The sequence below is a fragment of the Sprattus sprattus genome (assembly GCF_963457725.1).
Source record: "Sprattus sprattus genome assembly, chromosome: 15".
Classification (NCBI taxonomy): domain Eukaryota; kingdom Metazoa; phylum Chordata; class Actinopteri; order Clupeiformes; family Clupeidae; genus Sprattus; species Sprattus sprattus.
The window spans coordinates 13511529-13539028 of NC_137913.1; the positions used below are offsets into that span (position 1 = coordinate 13511529).

At 47.6% G+C, this 27500-nt stretch overlaps 1 protein-coding gene across 1 annotated transcript in view; it reads left to right on the plus strand.

Annotated features, from left to right (window-relative positions):
• Positions 1-27500, plus strand: part of cabin1 (calcineurin binding protein 1) — a 64544-nt gene that overhangs the window by 32530 nt on the left and 4514 nt on the right. Inside the window, 5 exon segments of the mRNA XM_080852581.1 lie at positions 11407-11570; positions 12847-12943; positions 13745-14461; positions 19476-19550; positions 25553-25922. Coding sequence (XP_080708707.1) covers positions 11407-11570; positions 12847-12943; positions 13745-14461; positions 19476-19550; positions 25553-25922 — 1423 coding nt within the window.

Sequence of the window (27500 nt, forward strand, 5' to 3'; positions counted from 1 at the left end):
GTTCCAGGAGAAACCACCTGTCACCCTGGCACCGAGAGCCGCCCTGTCTGCTCGCCTCGCTCAGGCCTGGAGAGAGACACCCACTGGCCGGACAGGGGATAGAAGGCGCTATGTAGCGTGAAGATGGAGAACCTGCAGGATGGTCCTGATATGGGGATGTTTCCTGCATGTCTGCACAGCGGACGAAGGGAGGGAGAGAGGGTGAAGGAGAGCATGTGATAGGGTGCGTATGCACACCTACATGCACGGCGGAGCTCTGTCTTTCTTGTGAAGGAAAACCTGAAAGATAGTGATGGTGAAAGAGGGAGAGATAGATAGAGAGAGAGAGAGGCGTTGGGTAGGAGGGCGAAGAGAGAGAGCTTCCTGCGTAACTGTGGCTCCTGGACTCTAGTGCGAAATGTGGGGCAGCCTGGCCCATGTTTCAGCCCCCTCTCTCTTTCCCTCTCCCTCTCTCTCTCTCCCTCTCTCGCTCTCTCTCTCTCTTTCTCCCTCTCTCTCACTCTTCTGCCAGCCCCGATTCTGCCGGGCCCAGCGAGCCTGACCCACATGCTGTCGGAGTTTCATATGGGAGATACATGGAATGCATAATTTAAACCTGCCAGCTTTGGAGCGACTTATTTACCAGGCGAACCGTTGGTTGTTATGGGTCTGCCTGCTTTAGAGTTGTTCTCCCCCCCCCCCCCCCCTGATGTCATGAGAGATTGATTTTTGAAACTTCCTGTTGAGCGAGGCCATGCTGCTTTGAATATTGCATAGTGGTTGTGGTTGTGTTGAGTGTTAATTGTTGTTTGTAATGCAAGACTGATGTTGTTTGTTTTTGTGATGGGAGCCTGTTTTCCTGTCCTCGTGAAGCCCTTTTCTGTGTGTGTGTGTGTGTGTGTGCAGTGCAGTGCAGTGCAGTCTCAGGGGTGTGGGTCCCTCTGGCAGGGTAACTCCTCTCTCCCCCTCCATGGTTCTGACGGTTTGATCAAGCATGCTGTGATCTTCCATGTGCCTCTGCATACGCCTGCACACACACAAGCACACTTGCGCGCACACACACACACAAGCATGCCTGCATACGCCTACACACACACACACAAACTCACATAAGCACGCCTACGTACACCTGCACACACACACACACACAAGCTATCCTGCACACACACACACAAGCACACTTGCACACACACAAGCACGCTTCTACTCACACAAGCATGCCTGCACACACAAGCCTTCATGCACACACACAAAGCCATCCACAAGACCCAAACACGGATATAATTGTAGTTGGACATTGTGCACTATATGCACACTCACAAGCGCACACACACACACACACACACACACACATATGTGCGTACATATGCTGCCCTCCCACAAGCACCAAAACATGGCAAGAACTGTCTTGGCGAAGGTGCTGAACTGTGAAAATCATTTGACAGAGCAAACAATACAATTGAACAGAGCCTGAAGGATTTGTGTGTGTATATTTGATTTGACATTCCAACCAAAAAGATGGCCGGGGTTTCAGAACATTGCAATCAATAATCTCAATCACTGTCCCCTTTTATTCCTGTGACCATGCAAGAAATGCGTTTAGTGTTATTTACGCATCACCACAAGGATGAATAAGCTGAGAAGCTTTTTTTAAGTTCATGTTCTATGGTTCTATAGTGTTGTATAACTCATGTGGGAGTGCTCTTTTCGCTCTCTGCACTCCGAATCCTCAAATCCTTGATGCTGTTTTATTAGCAGTCTTATTAGTCAAGCCCTCCTGCCACCCGAGCCTGCAGTGCTGCACATATCTAACAAGTGTGTACCTGTTGAGCTGACAGTGCTGGTTGTCAGTCTGGGAGGAATAGCTATGAACTCTTATTTTTCTCTGGAGTTCTGGAGATGACCTGCTATGACCATTTGTTACACTCTGCTGTCAGATTAAGGGCAGCGACAGTTTAGAGCCATCGTGTGTGTTTCGGTTCCTCCTTCAAGCAAGAAAGGTTGGTTAAAAAAATGAATAAAAAAAAAAAAATCACACTGGGAGCAGAGGCAAAATCTCGACACTCTCTTCGAAGAGAAGAATACAGTAGGCAAGATGTATAATTAGTGCTGCTTGTAGTGCTGGTGTTACTGTTGGACACTGCCCTGTGTGTGTGTGTGTGTGTTTGTTTGTGTGTGTGTGTGTGTGTGTGTGTGTGTGTGTAGTTGTGTAGGTGTGTAGGTGTGTAGGTTTGTAGGTGTGTGTGTTTGTGTGTGTTGGTGTGGGCTGGTGCATGTAAACACAGCCCAGCCCTGGCTTGTTGAGTAGGTGGAGCTGGGACTTGGAGAACTGGTATATGGAGGGTGTGGGGCAGGACATGTGTTGGCGTCTGTCTGTGTGAGTGTGAGTGTGGTGTTTGTGTGTGTGACAGCCTGTGCAGTAGCTGTATGCTAGGATGTAAGTGAGAGCTGACAGATGTTGCTCTCTGTGCCATGTCAAGGCTCCTGCAGCTCGGGTAAGCATCCGCCTTAAGTGTGTGTGTGTGTGTGTGTGTGTGTGTGTGTGTGTGTGTGTTGGTGAGGCAGCAGGGTTTCTCCCCTGTTTAGAGTCAAAACAGGAAATGGGGAGAACCAGGTGCATCTGGGTGTACACGGCTGATTGGCATGCGGTGTGTTTGTGTGTGTGTGTGTGTGTGAGTATTGAGTGTTTGTGTGTGCGTGTTGAGTGTCTGCACCGTAGTGTACATGTGTGTCTACATCTTGAGTGTGTGTGCATGTTTATGTGTGTCTCTGTGTGTATGTGTGTCTCCGGAGGATGAGTTTGTGTCTGTGTGTGTGTGTGACAGTGATGGGAGGAGGGGGCAGTAGGAAGTTGTCACAGGAAGGTATCGGTAATGTGTGTTTCGCGGCACCGTTCGTGACACCATTGCTCACGCAGCCGTTGCACGTTGGCGTGTTCCAACTCCAAGGCATAACTCCAAACACACGCTCACACACACACACTCTTCTTCTTCCCCTCCCCCTACCTGCTCTAACCACAATCTACCCCCTCTTTTCCCCTGTTGCAGTTCTGAAAGTCCTTGTTCACCTCTTCAGCTTCTCTATATTTTTCTATTCCTTTTTTTCCCCTCCTGCTTTTTATGTCTTAATTGATTTTTTTTGCTGGTTAGATAGATGTGTGCACGTCTGTCCATCTCACTCTGTTGTGTGCTGTGGATACAGCCCTGGTGCTTGATCACTCTCTCTCTCTCTCTCTCTCTCTCTCTGTTTCTCTCTCTGTTTCTCTCTCCCAGTGTGTGAGTGTGTACTGTGTTTGTGTATGATGTGTGTGGGCGTGGGCTGCTGGGTGGGAGAATCCCCTGCTATTGGCTGGCACTGTCGTAAAGAGGCGGGCTCATCATTTGTGTACAGAACTAGAGCGAACGAGAGCGAGGGAGAGGAGAGGAGAGGGAGGGGCGGTGGAGCGGGAGGGGAAAAAAAGCCCCAGCAGGCTAGGGTCAGGGGAGAGCGTAACGAGAGAGGAGAGAGAGAGAGAACAGCAAGAGCGAGTGAGTGAGCGAGTGCGTGGGCGTTTTGTTTTGCGATGGCAGGGCTGGAGAGACAGAGCGAGGGAGCACGAGAGGAGTGGAGCGAGTCAGCCCTTCTTCTTCTTCTTCTTCCTCTTCTTCTGTCAGCGGCGCGCTTCGTGCTTGGGCCCTGACGCCACCAAACTCTTCTTCTCCTCCTCCACCACCACCTTATAGCTTTCCTTTTTTCGTCCTTCATCTTCTCCTCCCGAGAGTCTGCCCTGCTCTCCTCCTCTCCTCCTCCTCCCCCTCTCCCGTCTCCTGGGCTCTCTCCCCTCTCCTGCTGCTGGAGCTGTGTAGCGCGGGGGCCGGAGGCTGCTCTCTCACTCTCTCAGCCCCTCTCGCTAGCTGCCTCGCTGGCTGGGCTGACTGGCCTGAGCACCCACCTTCTCCTCTCCGCTGCCTGGCCTCAGAGGAGCCTAGAGCCTCTCCATCAGCAACAGCAACCACCACCACCAACTACTATTACTACTACAATTACTACTACTACTACTACTACTACCACCACAACAACAACACAGGGATCCAGAGAAGTCACTTTCTTTTGGTGATGGTGAGTCTCTTGTGTTCTCTCTCTCTCTCTCTTTCTTTTTTCCTTTCTTTCTCTCATGCTCTCTTCACATGTTTTTCTTACTCCTCTCTCTCTCTCTCTCTCTCTCTCTCTCTCTCTCTCTCCCTCCCCCCCTCTTCCTGCTCTGTTGTGTTCTCTTGTCGTTTCTTGGCTGTGTTGTTACCCTGGCGGCTGCTGTGGCTGCGGCGGCTGCTGCTGTGTTTATGTTGGTGGTGGTGGTGGGAGGGCTGCTGTTGGCTCCATTGCCTGTGCTCCTGTTGCTGGAGGAGCTGCTAGTGCTGTTGGTGGTGGTGTTGATGGAGCAGGATGGAAGAGTGTGTGGTGGGGGGTGGGAAGTCCGGTGTCCCTGGCCCTATGATCAGAGGGAGGGTGACGGAAGAGGGAAGGGGTAGGGGGTGGGGGGTGGCTTGGCCCCCTGGCCACACACACACACACACACACACACACACACACACACACACACACACACACACACACACAGATGGCAGTTCCCCTGGCTCTCCTCGCTCCCTGGCTCCCCGCTCGCACTTGCGCTCTCGTGTCTGTGTTTCTGTGTTGTCTCCGAGCGGCGGGAGTCACACAGGCACACACACACCCACACACGCACACACACACACACACACACACACACACCCCCCACCTCCATGCCCAGAAATGGAGCTTCTTTCTTTCTCTGCTGTTGCTGCCGCTGCCTGTGTTGCTGCCCGATGACTCAGAAAAGCCCACACTCACTGGGAGAGCCTCCCCCTCCTCCCCTTCTCCCTCTTTCCCCCTTTTCTCATCTCTCCTCTATTCTCTTTTCCTTGCTTCTGGTTTGTTGCTCTCTGTGCTTTCTGTGGCTCTCTTCTCTCTGGCTCTCTTCTCTCTCTGGCTTTCTTTCTCTTCTCTGCTTTCCAGTGTTGAGTGCTCTCGGAGTGCTCTTACTGTCCCCGTCCCCGTCCCCCTTTTTCCCCTGTCATAATTGGAGTCATTGGGTTTGATTGGCCTGCTTGGAAAAGGCACATCTAGGCTACAGTGCCCTGTACTCACACACACTGAAGACGTGTGGGTTACCCTTGAAGACTCTGACTGGAGTCTAAAAGGAATTTCTGCTCTGATCTAAACTCACCTGTTGCCTAAGTAGACCTGGGCAAATTATCTTTGTAGAGGAGAACTGGGTCGAAAGAAAGCAACATCTTTTTACGTTTAATGTAGTTTGCAGAGATCGTATGTGACTGAAGGCCAATATTTTGTGACAACCTGTTGATTTTTGAAAATTCAAAGTCATCGTCCTGTATGGTACAAATAGGTCTTAGTCACTGCATGGCTTTACCTTTGAGATGATTGTATTAAGAATCTATGACACCTGTGGAATATTAGAGGCTTGGCAGGCTGTTTCTACAGGGCCGTGATGAATCATAGAAGAATGCCCTTTTTTATCAGAACCATCTTTTCCGTAGGTGTGGAGAGAAGAGAACAGAGAGAAATCAGAGCGAAGGCACAGATTGTTAAATAGATCCACATGCTTGCTGAACGTGCATCTGTCTAATGAAGGCTCCGCTTGACCAACCAGACTGGAATTACAGTCCAGACCACCACTCTGTGGGATGATTAATCCCCCCAGATGAGAAACAGCACTAATCAGCTCCTCTCCTCTCCTCTCCTCTCCTCTCCTCTCCTCTCCTCTCCTCTCCTCTCCTTTGAATGATGGTCCATTTGAACGGAACCTTCCTAATTCAGTGAGGAACTATGCTAACCAAACAACAAGGCATCATATTACTGGAAACGTTGTGTTTTTTACCCTACAACTCTTGGCTTCCTGTTTGTAAAGTCCTGAAACATCTTCACAAGCAAAGTGTTATAATGTAATATAATAATAGTAATATTAATAGTGTAATAATAACTAACTGTCCCCCCCCCCCCCCTCTATGTTGATATGAAACCAACAGGGATACAACTCTTAAAAGCCCTTTTGCACTATTAACATGGTACCTCAAAGAGAGCGTGTTCAAAATGGTAGCCTCGTTATCATTAAACAATGTGCGCAGTAGCGCAGCGAGGGCTTTTTTGGGAAGTGGTGCCCATGTCAATATTTTATGGCCACCTATCTGATACTGGCTGCTAGTTTACAAGAGGCAACATGTGTACGTTGCATTTAAAGGGCCCCGGAGCTTGAATAATGGAGCCGATGCCTCTGAGACCTGCAGTCAAGCTGAGCAGCAGTGCTGTGGGGCACCTGGGGCAGCCGGGGTTGGATGTCGGGTGGGGAGAGTTGGGTGCCTGTCACAAGAGACTAGCGAGGCAGAGCCGAGGGAAGCCCTCTCATGTCTACCCATTGCAGGCAGCATGACGGGAGGAAAGGGGGATTCCCCAAGAGGGGGGAGCCCCCACACTGAGTTCACCTGTGGAGCCCCTCTGGTCTTAACCCTCTTCTCCACTCCTCTCCTCTCCTTTCCTCTCCTCTTCCTCCTCCCTCCTTCCCTCTGCCTGGAGGTTATTCTCCCTTTGACTGTTTCCTGTGCTGCTTTCTTTCACTAGCTTTGAATGTTATTTCCTCCATTCGTTTCTTTGTTTCTTTCTGTTTTTGCTTTCTTTCTTTGTTGCTTTACATGATTGTCTTCCTCCTCCTCTTATCCTCTCCCTTCACTGCTCTCTCTATCTCTCCCCTCCCTCTCTCTCTCTCTCCCTTCCTCTCCTTCCCTCTCTATCTCTCTCTCTCTCCCTCCCTCTCTCTCCCTCTGTCCTGGCCCTCACCCTGGGGCTGCTGGGGCGTGCACTGAAGACAGATTATTTGGGCACAGGGCTGAATTATTGATGTGAACATGGCTGTGCTGCTGTGTTTGCTGCCTGATTAAACCACAGACTGTAAATTGCTTGTGATGCTGTTTGGGCGGCTGTGATGCAACACCGCCTCCGCCCACTCTCGTTATCACCCTCCTTTGTACTAAACACACACACACACACACACACTCCCTCTCTCTCGCTCGCACACACACACACACACACAACTTTTTCTCTGTTTTACACCCTCAGTAAACACCTAAATCATCTAAATGATTCACCGTCTCTTTGCGTCTCCGTCGGTGAGCAGCAAGAATCCAACAGGTCCCTCGTTCAGTGCAGTTTGGGCCTCTCACGCTCTCTGCGGCTCTTTCACTGAGGCTGCTTCCCTGTCAGCACCCGCTTTATTGATCTTTCAGATTCCCATGTGACGCTTGCTCTCTCTCTCTCGCTCTCTCTCGCTCTCTCTCTCTCTCTCTCCCTCCTCTCTCTCTCTTTTTATCCCCCTCTCTCTCTCTCTCTCTCTCTCTCTCTCTCTCTCTCTCTCTCTCTCTTCCGCATCCACAGGCCACTGGCCATCCATCTTGTGTTCTCCATAGACAGATGGAGTCGAGTGCAGAGTGTTGGTGTGCATCACAGCTGTGAACCGAAGCTAGTGGGGGCTCGTCCAACTTACGTTGTTTTTCCACAGCTCTTCCTCAGATCATTAGAACTATTCCGGCTCAAAAGTCCCCTCTCCATTACTTGGGGGTGCAAACATGTTGAATGCAAACTAGCCCTTGGTCAAAGAGTGTGTTTACAAGGACGAAATGATGGATGTCAGGGCCCATGGCCAAATATCTTCACATTCCTTTTGGACTCAAAAGGTGTGAAACAAACAACCTCCAGCCATGCATGCACACACACACACACACACACACACACACACACACACACACACACACACACACACAGAATATAAAGCATGGCAGTTAAATTCTGGTAAATCTGCTTGATCTGAAGTGCCGTGGTGTAATCTTCCCAAAGCCACACTGTGTTTTTGTGGACATGTGCTACTGCATGTGTGTGTGTGGGCGTGTGTGTGTGTGTGTGTGTGCGGGGGCGTATTTGTGTGTGTGTGTGTGTTTGTGTGTGTGTGTGGCTATGGCTGTAGAGGGGCTGCCGTGCCAGAGAGGAAGCGTGTAACATTGTGTCTGTTTATCAGAGGGAACACGGCCCTCCCCTGCTTTCACCCCCTCTCTCTTTCTCTCTTTCTCTCTTTCTCTCTTTCCCTCTTTCTCCCTCCCTCCCTAGCAGGCTTTCTGAAATCTGTGCAGTGAAAGGGTAAAGCTCTGTGTCTGATCCTCATCTTCTCCAGTACACACAAACACACACACGTAAATATATAGCCTACACACCCACAGTCACATCAGGCCGTTTTCACACAACTCATACAAACAATGGGCATAGAACAGGCTTTTAGAATATCCTTCTAGTTATGTTTTTGTTTTGTTCTGTTCTTTTTTCTTTTTTGTTACTCACCAAAACTAAATACTTAAGCTTTTGGTCAAAATGTTTTTCATACCATCTGGTGTTATTTTGCAAATGAAAGGAGCTTTTTAATCGGAGAAGATTATGTTATGTCATCGCAATATTTACTTTTGCATGCATTTCATTCTTGGCATACCCTTTTGTTAAAAGCAACTCAGAGGAGCCCCAGCGCATCAAATGCTATAATCTAACACGGAGGGGTTGAGGTCAATGCCTGTCACATATTTGAACTGGTCCCTATGAGGCTAGCAGCAATCCATATAAACTAAGCAAGCTTCAAACAAAACAAAACTAAGAAAATGACAAGCCTCTGAATGAAAGCAGAAATTGCAGTCTTTTTTTTCCCCCTTACCCCCTTACTCACTTGCATTTACGGACCAGCATTACACACATCTATTTCTCTTCCCCTTCACTGTTTTTTCAACTGTTGCCAGGCCAACAGAGCACTACTTCATGTAGAATTCCCCCTCCACCTCCCCTTCCTCTCAAAATGCAGGGGAGGGAAGAGGTGGATTCGGAGAAACAGGCCAGAGAATAGTGGGCTGCAGGTGGACTGAATGGGGAAGTGTGTAGCGCGTGGCAGAGGAGAAAGGAGCGGCTTATTGTGGAGGAGGAAGCACCTGAGCGCTCGTGCCGTGCCTATCAAACAAGCCCAGCCACCTCATTTGGTTGGCCTCATCACGATAAGACCAGACCGCCATGCGTGCCTCCATTGCATCAACAGAGTGTTTGTGTGTGTGTGTATGTGTGTGGTGTGTTTGCGTGTGTTTGTGTGGGTGGGTGTGTGTGTGTGTGTGTGTGTGTGGTGTGTTTGCGTGTGTGTGCATGACTCTGTGTGTGTGTGTGTGTGTGTGTGTGTGTGACTCCGTGCGTGTGTGTGTGTTTTGATAATGACCTTGTGGTTATAGTGTGTTCTCTCTTTTTCTCCATGTAGCAGCAGGATGTGGCCCTGGTGTTCCTGGTTTGATGTGAGAGTGCAACCAGTAACCGTTTGTAGTTTGGCCCAGGATGAGGTCTGTGTTAAATGGAGTTTGGCCCAAAATAGCTTGGTGTTACTCAGAATTGTTTTATTGCCAAGTAAGGAATTTTCTTTGGCATATATGTAGACAATAGCTTGGTGTTGAATGTAGTTTGGTGTTAAATGCAGTTTTTCCCAGGATAAGCTTGGTGTTAAATGTAGTTTTTTCCCAGGATAAGCTTGGTGTTAAATGTAGTTTGGCCCAGGATAAGCTTGAAGTTAAATGTAGTTTGGCCCAGGATAAGCTTGGTGTTAAATGTAGTTTGGCCCAGGATGAGCTTGGTGTTAAATGTAGTTTGGCCCAGGATGAGCTTGGTGTTAAATGTAGTTTGGCCCAGGATAAGCTTGGTGTTAAATGTAGTTTGGCCCAGGATAAGCTTGGTGTTAAATGTAGTTTGGCCCAGGATAAGCTTGGTGTTAAATGTAGTTTGGCCCAGGATAAGCTTGGAGTTAAATGCAGTTTTTCCCAGGATAAGCTTGGAGTTAAATTATTGTTCAGGCTCTCAGCTGCTTACTTGGTTTTCTTTCTCTATCGCTCCCTTCCTTTGTCACACATGCTCTATCTCCCTGTGCCCCTTCCACTCTGCTGGTTTGCTCGTCTCTGTGGTGTAATTGCTTCCTGATTGCCACACCATCAACCTCCTCTGATCTAAGGAATAATGTATATCCGGCGATCATTATTGCATAAATGTTAAATGTATAGGTGTTTGCCTGTGTGCAACAGCGCTGCTCTACTACTCAAACACCTTTGGGCAGTCCCCCCCCCCCCCCCTCCATCATCATCAACAGGGGGGCCTCTCTAGGGTGCCCGTCTCAGCCTCCTCTTCCAGCCAGCTGTCCCAGTGTAACCCCGTGCTCTGGAATGCCTAAACACACACCGCACACACACACACACTCTGACATGCACACACACACACACGCATGCTGCCTGCCTGCTTGCCAGCCAGTCTCCGGTTCTTATTTGGTGCTCTTGAGTCAGCTCCTGTGTATTGGCGAGTTATGGCGTTATGCAGATACGGGCCGCCGATGTTATGATGTGCATATGATTTGCACAGAGGTGTAAAACACAGCCACTGCCGTCGGGTGCTGTGAAATATAAACACAGATCTGTAAACAAACACCCCCGTAGCTCACATGATGTGGTCTTGGGGGGAGCTAGAGGGTTAGAAAATATTTACGCTGGGAGTCAGAGATGTTTTTGCTATGCAGGTCTGAGACGGGTGCTTAAGAGCAGTCTGGCCGTGTCGTCAGGAGCGCATGGAGCCGCGGGAATGCAGAGGGACTCGACAGCACGAGCGATGCCGCCGTCTGTTTGTGTCATCGTCTTCGTTAGCGCTGACGATCTGCTCACACAATCACGTCGTCTCTCCTCACCGTCACCGCACAGGCTGTTTATTCAGCTGCACTCCGCTTTGTGCTTATTAACTTCTCTACAGCACACACACACACACACACACACACACACACACACACACACACACACACTAAGAATCGGAGCTGCGTTGGCCGGCTGTTTCATTTCATGGCGTGGGTTCAGATAAATGCACGGTAGACTGGTTCACTCTGCCGAAAGAGCAAACGAGCTGATAGCTGTATTATTATAATCCGTGTCATCAACTTCTCCCTCTGTTGCTCACTCACTCACTCCCTCAATGTCTTGCCTCTTCGAAGAAGCCTCTGCTTTTTACAATTGACTGTAATTGAGGATTAAAGTGTTTAAATGTCAATGTGAATCACCATCATCTCAAGTTGCCTGTGCCTTGATGGCAGGGCTTCCGCTTTGGATAAAGGATTTGCCATGGGGCTAAAGTGAACGTGGCACTGGAATACAGGCCAGGCAGATGCTTGACAAGGCCAAAACCTCAGCTGGCAGGAAACATAAGACAGTGGAGTGGCAGAAGATGATCCAGAGCATCTGTACACCCAGGTTTTTTTTTGTCTGAGTTATAGTTCATTTGTTTCTCTCTCTTCCTCTCTCTCCCTCCCCCTCTTTCCTTCCTCAGGGCATCTGGCGTATTCCAGTGGATGAGATTGATCGGCCCGGCAGTTTTGCGTCTCATATGAACCGCTCCATCGTGCTCTTGCTGGTGGTGCTGTCTAAGCTCCGAGACCACGACACGTTGCTTAAAGTCTCGTTCATGCTGCAGAGAACCCCGGACCAGGGAAAGTAAGACAAGAGCCCACCTTTTCATCATCACATACCCTCATGTTGAGCCCACCTCTTCATCACCCCCCCACCCTCATGTAAAGCCCACCTCTTCATCACCCCCCACCTCTTCATCACCCCCCACCCTCATGTTGAGCCTACCTCTTCATCACCCCCCCACCTCTTCATCACCCCCCACCCTCATGTAAAGCCCACCTCTTCATCACCCCCCTACCCTCATGTAAAGCCCACCTCTTCATCACCCCCCTACCCTCATGTAAAGCCCACCTCTTCATCACCACCCACCCTCATGTTGAGCCTACCTCTTCATCACCCCCCACCTCTTCATCACCCCCCACCTCTTCATCACCACCCACCCTCATGTTCAGCCCACCTCTTCATCACCCCCCCCCCCCACCTCTTGATCACCTCCCCACCTCTTCATCACCCCCCCACCCTCATGTTCAGCCCACCTCTTCATCACCCCCCACCCTCATGTTCAGCCCACCTCTTCATCACCCCCCCACCTCTTCACCCCCCATCCTCATGTTGAGCCCACCTCTTCATCACCCCCCCACCTCTTCATCACCCCCCACCCTCATGTTCAGCCCACCTCTTCACCCCCCACCCTCATGTTAAGCCCACCTCTTCATCATCACACTCCTCTTCATCACCCCCCACCCTCATGTTCAGCCCACCTCTTCACCCCCCACCCTCATGTTAAGCCCACCTCTTCATCATCACACTCCTCTTCATCACCCCCCACCCTCATGTTGAGCCCACCTCTTCATCACCACCCACCTCTTCATCACCACCCACCTCTTCATCACCCCCCAACCTCTTCATCACCACCCACCTCTTCATCACCCCCCAACCTCTTCATCACCACCCACTCTCATGTTGAGCCAACCTCTTCATCACCAAACACTCTCATGTTTAAAGTAATGGTGATGAATCTTACCTGTACTGTGGCTTCAGTGTACTAAGGTAAAGTGTGTAAAGTGCGTAAAGTATAGCAAGCTACACCTCCTTTTAGACACACCGAGGGTCACACTCTGTTGAAGGCCAACTTGCCTGAAACGCTGTGTTGTCTGGCCAATAAGACAATGGTGAAGCAGATATTGTTTACGTGTTTAGGATGTGCCTCTCTTCTGTCATTTCCTCATTTAGGGTCATGGAAAACAACAAATAACTTTATTGGTTTTGTTTTCTTGTTCCTGTTTTTTTCCTAAACTTCTGGTGACTCAACGAGTGTAATGTTTTTGTCTCATTTTCTCCGTCCTCTTGTGTGGCTCAGGAAATACTTGCGCGATGTGGACCGGCAGGTTTTGGCGAAGCGAGCGTTTTTCCTCACTGTGAAAGTGCTTGAGGACAATCTGAACAAACTCACTGGGGTACGGCACTCAGCACAGCCCACAGTCCATCAGCACACAACACACACTCTCATACACTCACACACACACACACACACACACACACACACACACACACACACACACACACGCACACACACACATGCAGACAGGTATCTGCACACACATAAGCCATTTGTAGTGGAGTTCTCGCCGGTGGTTGGCTGTTTGACAAAATCTGTCCAAATCCCAAAACTGGTAAAACAGTGGAGGCAAAGCATGAATCACATGGAGAAAATTCCAGATATATTTAGTTAACAAAGGTCTTAGATGTAGGATTTAGTGTAGACTAAACTTAGACCATGATATCTTGGAGAGAATGTCCAGTCAAGAAGGAGATTAGGATTCTTAGTTACTGTACTCTAAATCGACAAATCAGTATGTCAAATATTTCCTGTTATGTCTGATAATATAAAGTACTATAGAGCAGTAATTTGTAGTCTGAATAATAGATTTCTAGCGAAGAACATTGTTGTTGTATTGTACTGTTGTATGTATAGTTACCAATAATACATTCAGTAACTTCATAATGAAATCATGCCTTCAGTATTAATGAATAGTTTTCAGCACAGTACTCAAAAAACCCTATTCACACAAAGAGGTTGAAGGTTAAAACATGCAAAACATTTTTTTAAAAACTCACAAAATGCCAAGCTTCAGGTCTTCAAAAGGTCATTATACCTGTGGCTGTTGGATGCTGCTTATTGTAACAGACTAAGCTCCAAGGAATTACAGCCTGTTTTCTATTCACACAGTTATTCACCATCTCTCTCTGTGCCACAGGTATCGGAGCCGCCTCCCAAAGTCTCTGTCCTTTCCATGGGGGAGATGACGACGGCTGACCCGACCAGCAGGCCCTCTGCTGAGGACGCCAAGCACACCCAGCCACCTCGCAAGCCGGCCCTTACCGAGGCCCCTGCATCATCCACGCCAGCCGAGGCGGCACCCAGAGATGACTCCCTGATGCAGCAGCAGGCGCCCGCAACACCCTCCACTGATGCGCTGACCAATCCTATGGGCAGGGTGGAGGGCGCGCATGCCGAGAACGTCAAGGCAGGCCCGGAGGAACCCATGGAGTTGGACTTGGGCCTGGGCCATTGTTTAGTGGCCGCCACGCCAAAGACCGCAGATTCTCAGAGCGGGAGTACCTCGGCTGAGAAGGAGGCCTTGCGTACGGGACCAGAACTCTCAGGCAACATTCCGGAAAGCAGCCACAATGCTGAGCTGTCGCTAGAGGAGCTGAGTATTAGTTCCAAGCAGCAGCAGCTGCAGAGCCAAAGCCTGGCGGCCAAGGTGCTGACGTCGGGGTCAGTCCCCACGTCTGCCCACAGCGTCTCGGAGCGCCGGCCCCGAAAGAGAAAACTCTTGGATGACGTGGAGTCGGGCAAGACCCTCCTGCTGGACGCGTACAGGGTGTGGCAGCAAGGTCAGAAGGTCATGACCTACGACCTGGGCCGCATTGAGAAGATTATGTCAGAGACCTACATGCTCATTAAGCAGGTGAGTGGAAAAGGGGATTTATTGTGTTTGTGTTTTGGTGTTAAGAAAATATCACCCGGAGAAGAATCTTCTCGAGTTGCCAGTGAATCTGGATGACAGTGCCAACCAGGATTTTGCGCTTGCTGAGTTATGTTTGCTTCACCCACCAGACACAGTGGCCTGTTCAGTGCTCCTTAAAGAAAAATAGACGTAGCCTCAGCTAAACTAAGGAATGCAGGGCAGGGCCGGGCAGGAGTATCTCACCAATCCACTTTTGGTCGGTTCAGTATGTCTGTATCTTTTCTCATTGTAAAGAGTGTTGGGAGACCATTCATAGCATTCTGTTCCATGCTTCTACCTTAAAAAGTATAAGTCGTGTTTGGCAAAATAAAAAAATGCTTGTGCTTAACCTCTGACCGGCAGGGATGACTCGTAGACAAACTAAAGTAAGCTGGTATCCAAAACAGGTGGATATCATTTGGTTATGCAAACTTTAATAAGATGGAATTGGATATATATTGTATTCACGTCCTGTAAAACGTATTTGTCAAATGCATGTGGTTCAGTCTAGTCTGAAGGTGGCCTTGTCAGTTTGCGATTCGTTTGTAGTCAGAACTGTGTTTTGTGGTCAAAGTAATGGAAGGAACTCCATTATTAGAGTGGGCTGAGAAAGAGGAAATCCTTCCCAGCTGCATGCAGTGAAAAATGGCACTGGTGTAAAGCTTTCAGCGCCTGATAAGTGTGCGGGCTCCCTAAAGTAATAGCTTTTTTTAATCTCTAAATGTTTTTCTTTGCACAAATACCATTGCAGCATCAGGTGGATACACATTGCGTCGTGTGACCTGCAGCTACTGACATACTTACCATCACTGTTGAGGTTCTCTAGTGGTGTTTGCCTATACATTCTGCAGAGACAATAAGAGTCAATCTATTACCTTTTTAAGATGCGGTGAGGGAAGGCCATTTACTATTTACTTCAGGTAACCTAAGTTACTGTTTTCCGTGATCAAAACATAAAGCCGGCAAACACCAAGCATCCCAAAAATGTTCTGGGCCTGCATCTTCAGCCTAATCGGTGTCTGGTCAAACATGACTCACGCTGGCTGCAGAACTGGTTTAGAATGCTTGCCAATTCTGGTGACGGCCTTCTTTCTCTTCCACGCAATGTTGATATCAGTCAGAGCTTGTGCAATTTATTTACTCGAGCTCGGTCACTGAGCAAGCACGGGCAACTTCACAGTGTTTAATCCCTCAAAACCACTGCTGTGTCACCATTAGGCAGCATGTGACTCTACTCTGCTTCCTTCATCATAACATATGTGGCTTTGTTCAGTGGTTCACATTGATTATATGTTGCACCATTTGATGAAAGGGTTGGCTAGAAGGACCCAGTGATGGTCTTTATTTCTTTCTTCCTCCCTCACAATAGGCTATTTATTTATTTGAAGGGCGAGAGAAAAGGAAAAGTAGAAACCCCCCAACTTGCCACTAAAGGTGTTATTAGTGGGATAGGATAATTGCCAGTGGTAGTGGAATGTTTTTGCACAATCCTTTGGCCTTTAACGGCACTCTGTGTGGGGCTGTTTTTTTATCAGTGACTATTATAAATTCCGACAAGGCAATCAAGATAAAACGTTTAATGTGCAGTATTTCAATGATGCTCTTGTGTGGTCTTGTGTTATAAATCCAGCGTTCCGCTTTTATTTTGCAGTGGCGTGCTTTTGCCCTTCCCTAAAGCCCCAAATAATATCTTTAGCAATCAAAAGATATTATCTTATAATTCTACAGGACTAATCTACGGGACAAATAACTAACGCTTGCCAGAAGTTAAGTCAGTGAGCATTGTGTAAGACCAGTAGTATAGTGGGAATGTTTAAACACTGAGACATTCATACGGACTCTAAATGGTTCTCATGTGCATTTCAAAGTCCAAATCTGACGAAACACAATGCTTGCACAGGGAAGAGTTATCCACTCTCTTAGCATTATCTACTACCCCAGTTATAGTTGCATGCCAGTTTAAAGGTCATCCTTAACAGTCAGTCCCAGTCCTAGCGTTAGCATCTCCTATGATCTGTCATGCATCAACATGTTTAGTATGAAATGTTGCCAAGTTCACTTACGACGTGTGGTAAACCCGAGATAAACACTTGAACAGTGTGGTTTCGGTTGATGCAAAAAAATAAATGATTTCTCCAGTATCATGTTTACGTCACATCCCCACATGAAACCATCACCTACACCAGCAGATGTTTTTAAAGTGACAGTGCACCATGTCAGTGTAGGCCTTCGTCATTGTACAGTTATTGTTTCAAATGCATGTGGAAAAAGTCAAATCAAGACATGATTCTAAATGACATTTGTCTGTAATAATTTGTAGTAGTCTATTTGTGCTATCTCATTAAGTAAAGAAGACAAAATATATGTTAATATATTGTTATATGAAATATAATATGCATTGATTATAATACTACTAATCGTGAGACAAAATTATTAAATAAAAGCACTGAGGGTCCAGTATCGCAGGTTCATGTCTGCACATACAACTGCACCTTTGCTGAAAAAAAATCCTAAGAGAAACACTGAATGAGTAATCGTGTTAAGTAGTCGTGATCTCAGTACTTACCAAAATAATCATGATTATGATATTTGCTATAATTGAGCAGCCCTAACTCGGTGCTACATGTGGGTGCTGAACCACCAGTGATTTCCTGCCTTGCTTGCTAAAATGAGTCTGAACTTGCTCTGTGCTTCGGAGGAAAGTGAGGGATTGGATGCTTTCCGTTTCTTTGTGTTTGCAGTCTGTGCGCAGACAGTGTGGTAAACAGTTCTAAGTCAGCAACCACCTCCAGAGGATGCTTTTGAAACCAGGAGAGCACAAAGACCTCTGATCTACATGGCAGCATATGGGTCCAATGTACCAATTGGCTTCTTTTTCTGAGACATTGCAGATTAGCTGTGTAATTAGGCTAAATGTAATTGTCTGAATACAATATGTGATTCATATAGATTCTGACAACCTTCATTCCTCATCTTTGAGCACAAAGACTCTTTGCGTTGTAGAGAGATGAACCAGTTTTTGTTAAAGCTTAGAAAGCCAAGGAACCTTACAGACAGTTGGAACTTGCAGTTAGTAAGCAGCTGCTGGTAATTGAAGGTCCACTATGAAACTTATAAAGCCAATAACGAAGTGTACAGTATAAAATCTTTTAGTTTGGCACCAATTCACTCTATGAATTTTGTACCATATTATGAAAGATGTTATTCAGCAGGTTGTATTATGTCATTATGACCTAGCCATACAATTAGACACTTATAGTTTGACAGCTAGCTTAGCTAACTGCTACTAAAAAGCTAACCTCAAAACATATGGCTCTCTTTTTTAAACAAACGCTCCTAATATGTACATAAGGGTAACCATGTAAGATATACTGCCCTCTAATGGGCAAACACTACATAGACGCTCATTAAACTAGCTTACATTTTAGCTGGCTCATTGTGTTTTCTTGGGTCATCTGATCATTGATGATTGCCACTGACATTTTCTGCCTATTACTGCATTCCAAAAAGAGGCCAATTAGACTCCCCGCCTATTCAAGAAGTACAGTTTATTCTGAGGCATGCGGAAAATAGCGGCTGTTCCTTGGGACTCCTAACTGCTCCCAGATCTCCAGGAGGAGCAATTAGTGGACTGCACAGGGCAGGACTCAGACTCCCAACAGGCTTTGTAATTAATACATTTTACAGTGGCAACTTGCTTGGCAATTTTGATAACGTTTAGCTAAGCAGAAAACTCCGGTCCTGGGGCTACTGTAGTTTCCTGCAATAAGCAACCATTTGTGGTGTTCATACAATGCATCGTCATGGTGATCATCATATATCCCCAAATATCCTGCTGGATGTGACTAATATGACATTTGGCAGGGCCCCAGTCTTGGCAGGTCCCCAGTCTTATTAACTCAGCCTTTTCTTTGGCGTGTTGCTCCATACATCAAGGTGGTTGGGATGCCGTTGGCATGCCTGCATCCCACAGAAACACGGTCAAGAAATCACCTTGACTCCAGCCTACCTCGAAAATGCTGACTCCAAACTCCAAAATCATAGGGACATTTATCGTGATTTTTCCCACTTTTGTTCATTGTGTGTTTGTCACAGTGTGTTGTAGTGGACGTACTTGCATGGTGCTCCTTGTCCTTGTCTGTCTTTTCTTTAAAACCTGTTGAATATGGCAAAACAAATATCCATCAAGATACAAGCAGACAGAGCCCCTTAAACGCATGGCAGCCTTTCCTGTGTTTTGGTCCTATTTACCAAGTGGCTGCGTCTTCCGAGACATTGCAGATTAGGTGTGTAATTAAGCCAGATGTAATTAGGCGCTTGTGGACTTAAACAGAGGAACTGTGGAGCTCCGCAGAGAACCCCACACCTCAAGGGCTGTTTGCTTTCGCACTGCCAGCAGGAGAGCTGAGGTGACATAAAACGGCAGATGTTTGGTTTAATGACGTCACTTGTGTCTGGACCAATCACCATCTACGTCACTCATGGGTCCTCTTGTGCTGGGAGAGTCCCTACACAAGTAGGAAGTAGGAGCTAAAAAAGTCTCTTAAAACGGCGTTCTAAGATGAGAACTACGATAATACTCAGTGCAGTGTTGACTCACAAAAATAGGGGGTACTTCCTCCAACAGTTCTAAGAACTATGATAACGTTCCTCCAGTCCAAAAGTGCCTGTTGTAGGCGGTGTAGAGAGAAAAGCTTAGAAAAAACTACTTCAGTATTCATCAAGATCATTTTGTTATTTTGTCCTCTTAACGTCTTGTCATCCATTTTTGAAAGATGTATTTTTGTTTGTTTAGGGAGTTGTGATGACAAGGTGATAATTGGAACTATATTCCTTTCGATTCCTAATGTATTCATAGTGAGCCTACATCGTTTGAGGCTGAATGTTGATAGCATCATTGAAAGGAGGTTTATTAGACTGCCAAACTGAGTGCTGAGAGGCGTGCTGAACTCCTCTCTGCTCTTTCCAATGATAGGTGGATGAAGATGTGGCTCTGGACCAGGCTGTGAAGTTCTGCCAGATTCAGATGGCTGCCTCAGCACAGAGACAGGTAAGAAATGCACTCATTAACACACTGTCGATCTCTCTCTCACACACACACACTCACACACACACACACACACACACACACACACACACACACACACACACACACCTCCACACCTCCACACCTCCAGGGGTCTCCACACTGACACCTGAGTGTGTTTTGATCTTTGGACCCCCTGCAAGGCTGCATGGTACCCGGTGTCCTGCCTCTCCCTGACTCCATCCCTCTCCAGCCTAATGAGCACGCTCCATCCAGCAGCCATTATTCTCCCATCTCCACAACCAGACAGGCGCCCATTTGTCTCCACCTACCACCTCAAACATCCTCAAGTGGCTGCGCTTTTCGCTCCACTCCACTCTCTCTGTCTTCCCCTCTCCCTTTCTCTCAGAAAAGAAAGACTGCAAGCTTCACCCACTGGCCTCAGTCAGTCCTCTTGTAGTGATTTAATCAAGAGACCCCACCACCACCACAACCACACACACACACACACTGCAGAGCAAAGAAAACTGCCTCCAATTACCTCACTGCAGTTCTCGCATCTGTCTTTGCATCCTGACAGGTCATGTCTCCTAGAGCCATCATTCGTCTGATTTTATGGACACATGTCTCGCAGTATGTGATGTTTGTGTTTTGGTCTGCTTGCGTGTGTGTGTGTGTGTGTGTGTGTGTGTGTGTGTGTGTGTGTGGTCTGCGTGCGCGCGTGCGTGTGTGTGTGTGTGTGTGTGTGTGTGTGTGTGGTCTGCTTGTGTGTGCGTGTGTGTATGTGTTTGTGTTTGTGTGCGTGTGTTCTTGCAACCACACCCTATAGGTGCAGGCCTTCCATGTATGTTCCCATTCCAGGGCTGCACCTAAATGCCTCATGAAGTGAGAGCTCTCTGAATAATCGTTCCACTCCCTGTGCCGCTAAACTGCAGAGTCAGCATCTCTCAGTGCCCAGTGCAGCCAGAGGGAGTCAGCATCTCTCAGTGCCCAGTGCATCCAGAGGGAGAGTCTGTGTCTCAGTGCCCAGTGCAGCCAGAGGGAGAGTCTGTGTCTCTCAGTGCCCAGTGCAGCCATAGGGAGAGTCTGTGTCTCTCAGTGCTCAGTGCATCCAGAGGGAGATTCTGTGTCTCTCAGTGCTCAGTGCATCCAGAGGGAGAGTCTGTGTCCACTTGGCTCTGCAGCTCTCTGTGACTCGGCTTGTCCCCTTTCTTCAGAGGAGGACTCTCGATGCCTCCAGGGAAACTGTTGGTCAGGTTTGCTGGTTTTGAAGCAGCCCTACTCAATCTGTCCCTGACAGTTTCTGTACCACTTTTATCACACTTGCTGTTATCGCTCCTCTACGCTTTTCTTTCTCCTCCTGTTTCTCACTTTTTTTCTGTCTTGTGTTTGAGTCAACCAGTTACTTTCTGCTCACTTATTTCAGCATTTGTCTGTCTGATGCACCTAACATCCACCCACGCATCCATCCGTCTGTTCATCCATCCATCCATCCATCCATCCATCCTTCCATTAATTCATTCCTCAATGTACTGCTGCGTGTAGAGACACAAACAGTCATGAACACAACCATGTATCGTTAGGCTTTCTCCTGAGCCATGGCTACACAACAACCATGACTTCATGAAGAGAGGAAACGCTTTTGACTAGGGATTTTCCCTCCGATTTCCAGAGTGAAGCATTTCCCTGTGTTTCTGTCAGGACTTTGGCTTCCCTGCCTCTGTGTTGGCAGAGGAGGGTTGAGGGCGTGGCGTGGCGTGGTGTGGTGTGGCGTGGCGTGGGTATGTGTGGAGTGTGAAGCATGCTGTACGCCTGCTGATTTTTGCTGTGTGCTGCTACAGAGTGACGCTGTGGGGTGGCAAGGGTACGACCCGAACACACAACACCTTCTGATATCCTGTCCTCTCTCTTACACACACACACACACGCACAGCGTCCTCCCTAACATTGCAGCTCCTGGCCTCGTGGATGGGAAGAACGGGCATGTGACGTGACGGGCCTCGTCTCTCCTCTCTTTCCTTCCTCGTCTCCTGGGCAGCCAGAGCATTACCATGCAGCATCCTCCTCCGGCAGCTCAGCTCAGACAGGCGTCGGATAGGGGTGGGTGGGTGGGTGGTTGGGGGGTGTACAAGGCCAGAGAAACCCGGGCTCTTTTGAAGTTGTCTCTGCTCACCAGATGCTCTGAAAATAACCTCCAAGGAACCGTGGGAAAAAAAATACCTGCCCTCTATTTGTCTCCTGCCTTGTGGTCTTTTCTCAGCATTATGAAACTCTCTACCTTGCGTCTGATGTCCCCTGTGCCACAGAAATGCATTATCACTTTCAAGAGTATTGGTACTAAACCAATGTCTGTAAAAACCATGCACAGTGTATGCTCAGTCAGAAGTAAAGCTTCTAGAGGGATTTTTCAAATATGGCTCATTTTGGGCAGACTGGTTTTCTGTTTGCACACATCTTAAAGCACGTATTGAGCAGACTCTGGCTCCAAGTTTGCTCATTTTGCCAAATTAACCAATCTGGCCCATTTTGGCTTAATTTCTTCAGAACATACGTGTATGACACCATGCTGTCCATGCTGTTTTTTGGCCTATACTGTTTGAGGACAGCCACCACACCCCCTTGCAATTTGTTTTAGTAAGAATTTCAGCAGAATTCAGTTGTGTGGTTTGTGTGGGTGTGTGTATGTGCGTGCGTACGTGTGGGTGCACCGGAGCTTGGGTAGAATCTGCATTAGGTGGGCGGATTGCATCAGCACACCACAGGTGGCCTTTTCTTGTCTACATTTGTCTTTATGTTCTTTGTGGTTTTTCATTCTGTACACGTGTGCATATGTGAATAATGTGTGCGTCTGTGCATGCTTTTGTGTGTGTTTGTCTGATGTCAACATGTGTGTTTGTGGAATGTGTGTCAGTAAAAGTGTTCTTGAAATGATTGTGTGTCTCTTCATCCCCATCCGTCTGTAAGAGTGAGTGCGTGTGTGCGTGTGTGTGTGTGTGTGTGTGTGTGTTGTGCGTGCTTGCTTGCGTGCGTGCGTGCGTGCGTGTGTATTGTTAATATTTCTGTGCCGTGGGGTTAAGAAAATGCTGTGTGTGTTGTGTTGTCTGGTCTGATGGAAAATTGGTTGAGGTTGAGCTCAGGAAGCGTGGGCCGCCGGTGGTTTGACAGCAGCCCCAGCCACTCGTGGGAAACCCTTTGTGCACGGTGCAGCCATGCTCACCAAATCCCCCAAAACTGACCGTGTTCAACTCCTCACACGTGCAGGGAACTCATGCAGGCAGGCAAAGCGCAATCCAGCGGGTTATTAATGAGGGCTGGCACCTGTGGAAAGAGGGGGGAAAAAAACTTCATGGCACCCTTAATTAAAAAAGCAATTTTTTCCTCTCTCCCATTTAACTACACACGTTTTCACTCCCTAGGCCCATACCAGTATAAGGAGGCTCCAGACTTGTTTGCCAATTATGTTTTTCATCGGAAATGAGTTAATCACGACAGAAGAAGAGACATGCAGGAAAGTTAAGCTCCTGTTAATATCTCCCATCTCAGTCATTGTGGAAGCGCTTTTATTTAGGAACCCGAAGCAGTGACACAGATTTTTGTGTGGCGTCTACCCACCATATTCATGGCAAAAGCACACAGCGGAGGAGAAAGAGCCCTACTGGACCTCACGATCTCAGGCCCGGCTTTGCAACATTCTGGGCGGTTTCATGTCTTTCCACCATAGCCATGGCACAAGCACACAGAACCAGCCCTACTGGACCTCACAATCTCAGGCCCGGCTTTGCAACATTCTGGGCGGTTTCATGTCTTTCCACCATAGCCATGGCACAAGCACACAGTGGAGGAGAACCAGCCCTACTGGACCTCGTGCTCTCAGGCATGGCTTCGCCACATTCTGGGCGGTTTCATGTCGACCCTCTTTTTATTCCCAGGCACCTCGTGCCTCACAGCTCGTGCACGTATTGTTTGGGAGCACCGCTTGCATCCTGGTGTTGACAACAAAAAAGAGAGAGAGGGTCGATGCGTGCTCTGGGTGTTTTTTTTGTGGGTTTGACATTTCTGTGCAGCTCGCCTCTGTGGGAGTTTGTTTGTTTGTTTCGGCCTGCAGTCAGGAAAGACTCTTGACTCCCATTTGCCTGTGCCAGCGCTATGAGTAGCTCAATCACGGTCGAATCAGATTTATTTATTTTATTTTATTTATTTACAAATGTCGATGCAACCCCCAAAAATCCGACAGCTCTGTGAAATGGATGGAAAAGTTGACCATTGTGGACCTGATGAACAATTTGTGAAATTTGGAAAGTTTTTTGTTGGAGGCTACTTAAAAATGTTTGTTAATGCTTAGTAGCCAGGAATCCATCCACCATGACAGTCTGTGTCTTTTCCAGCGCTGTTTTCCACCACCAGACAGCTTGTCAGCTGTCTCCAGTCATGCCTAACCCCTGAACATGCCGAAATTTCCTTTTTCTTCTCATAAGAATTACATTCAATGGCCTGTTTTCCCCCTCAGTTTGCTGGTATCTGTCAGATTGAAAGTTGGGTAAAAGTTCACTGAAGTTATCACATTGTTGGTTGGTTGGCAGCTCTACAGGATAGATCATGGACTTTTTTAAAGATTAAGCTGTGTGTGTTAGTTTCACAAATCTGTGCTAATATGTTCAGCTATGCTCTATTTGCTTTTTTGACGGATAATTAAGCTCATCCGTGTTAACCGTAATGTGTTCACTAGAACAAAGACATTACAGATAGTTCTATTGTTGCCGGGAAACGTGTGTCATATTTATGAATCATTCTCAAATTGTACCCATCGAAGTCATTTCTGCCTTCTGATGATGTTTACGGTTCACGCTTGTGTTTCGTGTGTTTGGTTTGGGAAATAGAACAAGGAAATGACTAACTAGTTGCCTCGACTTGACAACTCTCGTAAGTAGCTCACATCCGGCTGATACTGAATCTGATCATAGATGTGTATTGTAGATGTTCGTGCAGTCAACTGGCACCCTGGCGTTTTGACTCTGTGTTCAAGTTGCATATGGCAAGTTGATTTTGTGTTTGGCATACCCACTGACTGAGACATTTAAAGGGGAATATCCTGATTGTGAAACCTTGGGAATCTATACCAGCACCTTTGACAAACGTGTTCTTTTTTGGGTTTTTGTGTTGGACTGAGTGAAATGGAAATGGTCTTCATTTTCTGAATCAGAACTGCACAGAAACTCCGTAGACTGACTCTGAGCAAACTCTCTCTGCTGGTGTGAGTTTAATGGCTTGGACATGGACTGGTTTGAGGGCCAGCCTTGCAGCTCAGTAATTGTGTCGACTCCCTGATATAGTTCCTGCTAAAGAGTAGGAGAGACATGATCACCTCTGCCTTTCCCCCCTGCAGAGAGACAGAAAGAGAAAGAGAGCGCTCTAAACGGAATAGAAGCGTCCGTCAGCTGAGTCTCCTTGGGCTCCAGCTCTGCCTGCCTAGTTACCATGGCAGCGGCTGTTGCTGGTTTGGGGTGCAGATTTGTTTGTAAGGCTCTTATAGACCCGAGTGTTCCTCCACACACACACACACACACACACACACACACACAGGTAAATGGAAGTGACAGGCTGTATCCAGAGCCCCACAACAGAGCACCTCCACCCTCGTTGGCTCTTCCCACTCATGATGGTGGGCGGTTGTGTGTGCGCGTGCCCATGTGCGTGTGTGGTCTTCTGAGACGGAGTGACGCAGGCTCATCTGTTGGCCCGATGACTAGCCCTACTGCACAGTGACGCACTGGGCAGGTAAGCTAACTGGGGATTGTGACCACACAGGAAAGTGTTCTGAACTCATTTCTGAATGCGTGTGTGCGTGTTTGTGCGTGTTTGTGTGAGCCTTGACTATGATGATTCGAAGTTATCAGGGGAATGAAATCTACGAGATGTCTTCTCATTCAAGCCTCTTCCTTTTTTCCCTTTTCTTCCTCTCTCTTCTCTCTTTCTTTCTCTCTTCTCTCTTTCTTTCTCTCTCCTCTCTTTTTCTCTCTCCCTTGTAGACTTCTTATGAGGCCCCAGTCACTCCCAAGCACAGCAAGGAACAGCGTGACATCTTCTTCCCCAGCAACTTCCCCACCCCCTTCCTCGGCGGGTCCAACCACGGCCCCCAGACGCCCACCGCTGGGCTGCCCGGCTACGACAGCCAGCTTCTGGAAGCCAGGCAGGGCAAGGCACCACGACTGATCCACACCCACTCGCACTCCCACTCCCACTCCCACCCTTCCACGCCCACGCACGGCCCGGCACTGCCATTCTACTGCCCGCCCCCCACTACCCAGGACCAGCCTCAGCATCAGCAGCAGCAGCCCAGGAAGCCTGCGGCCAACCTACCGGCGGCAAACATGGCAGCCAACTTCCACCCCCACACAGGTGAGCCACTTGAAGGGGAGGGGAGGGGAGGGGGAGAGGGATAGCTGTGTGGGGCTCACTGGTCAAACTGCTGTCAGAATCCAAATGTTCTGTTTGGCAGGAAAGCAGCTACTTTCATCCAGAGTGGGTAGTAGGCATGTTTCTTATAGATACATGGCTATCACTGACTATGATTTGAAAATGATGTAAGTGCTGTTTGTGCCTCCCATGCCCTACTGTCTCTTTTCAGTTTCTGTGTTGTAGTAATCCCTACGGGGTCTTGGGATGAAGCAGGCCTGCTATCTCGTGGAGAAAGTGTAATGGGGATATGAGTAGCTTGTGTTGGTTAGGCGTTGTCTGTGTAAGACCGATGCATGGAAGGCAGAGTACACCACCGGATGAGGCAGCGGAGCACCCTCTGTGTGTGCAAGGGAACAGTTCAGGGTGCCATTTTGGACTTTTTTCATGCAGTTTGGTGTAGATTCTCCCATCAATGTACAGAGATAAAAGTGATAACCTTACTGGTCATAATTAATAAAAAACACAGCATTTACACTTGTGACTGTGGAGTGCCAATAAGTTGTTTGTAAAGGGAGACCCGGCAAATGTTGTAAATGTACCAGTAGGGGGTGCTGTTTCTCCCCTAATATGTTAGTTCTCTAATTTCCGAGATATCCTGTGCGACTACAATGTACACTACCGTTCAAAAAAGACTAACTTACTCAGTGGAAGCGTTCAGCTTTAAAGCCGCAAAATGTGTTTAAGTAAAAGAGAGTAGAGAGGAAGGTGAAAAGAGTATTTTTTAGGGGGAAATGTCTTTTTAAGACTCCTGTCACCGCTTATGGTAGAATAACAAAAATACCTGTGTGCATGAGTCCATAAACAAGAAGAAACCAAAACTAGAAGGTTCGTGTTTACCTCCAGGTCTCATTGATCTTCCTACAACAAAATCATATTCAAAATGGTAGGGCAAACAGTCATAGCAAAACTCCCATAGGGGAATGAAGGAAATAAAATTGATCTCATCCCTGTAATAAGTCTAAACATTGAGTACTTATTTCCATAAAGAGAAGAAGGGTGTTTAAAGAGAAAAGAATCTAATTAGGTAATATAATCCACACAACTGTCCGGCTTATTCAGGAGACTAACAGAGGATCTGTGTCCATCTGGCTCTATTGATTCCCCTCCCATCGATTCCCAATTCCCATCAAAATCAGGTACATGTGAATGTCAGGAAACACATGTCAATGTCCATAGACCACTGGTTCTTTGGTAAGTTGTAAGGTTCACTGTCGAGTCCAACTGCCTCTCATTTTAGTCGATAATCGCCTTAGTGATATTACTGCCTGTTTGGCTGCATATTCAGTCTAACTGAATTTGTGTTTCACAATCATGGGCGTAACCAGCTATGGGGTCTGATATTCTGGCGGGAAAGTGAAGTCAATGCATACGGCCCAGAGGGATGTTACATCATTGTAAACAATTGCATCATGATAGATCCTTATAGATCTTTATAACAGCTATCGACCTTTCTCAACAGTAACACCTTGTTAAGCCATAGTTGTTCGGTTTCAGTGAAATGTTTGAATTTCCCTATTG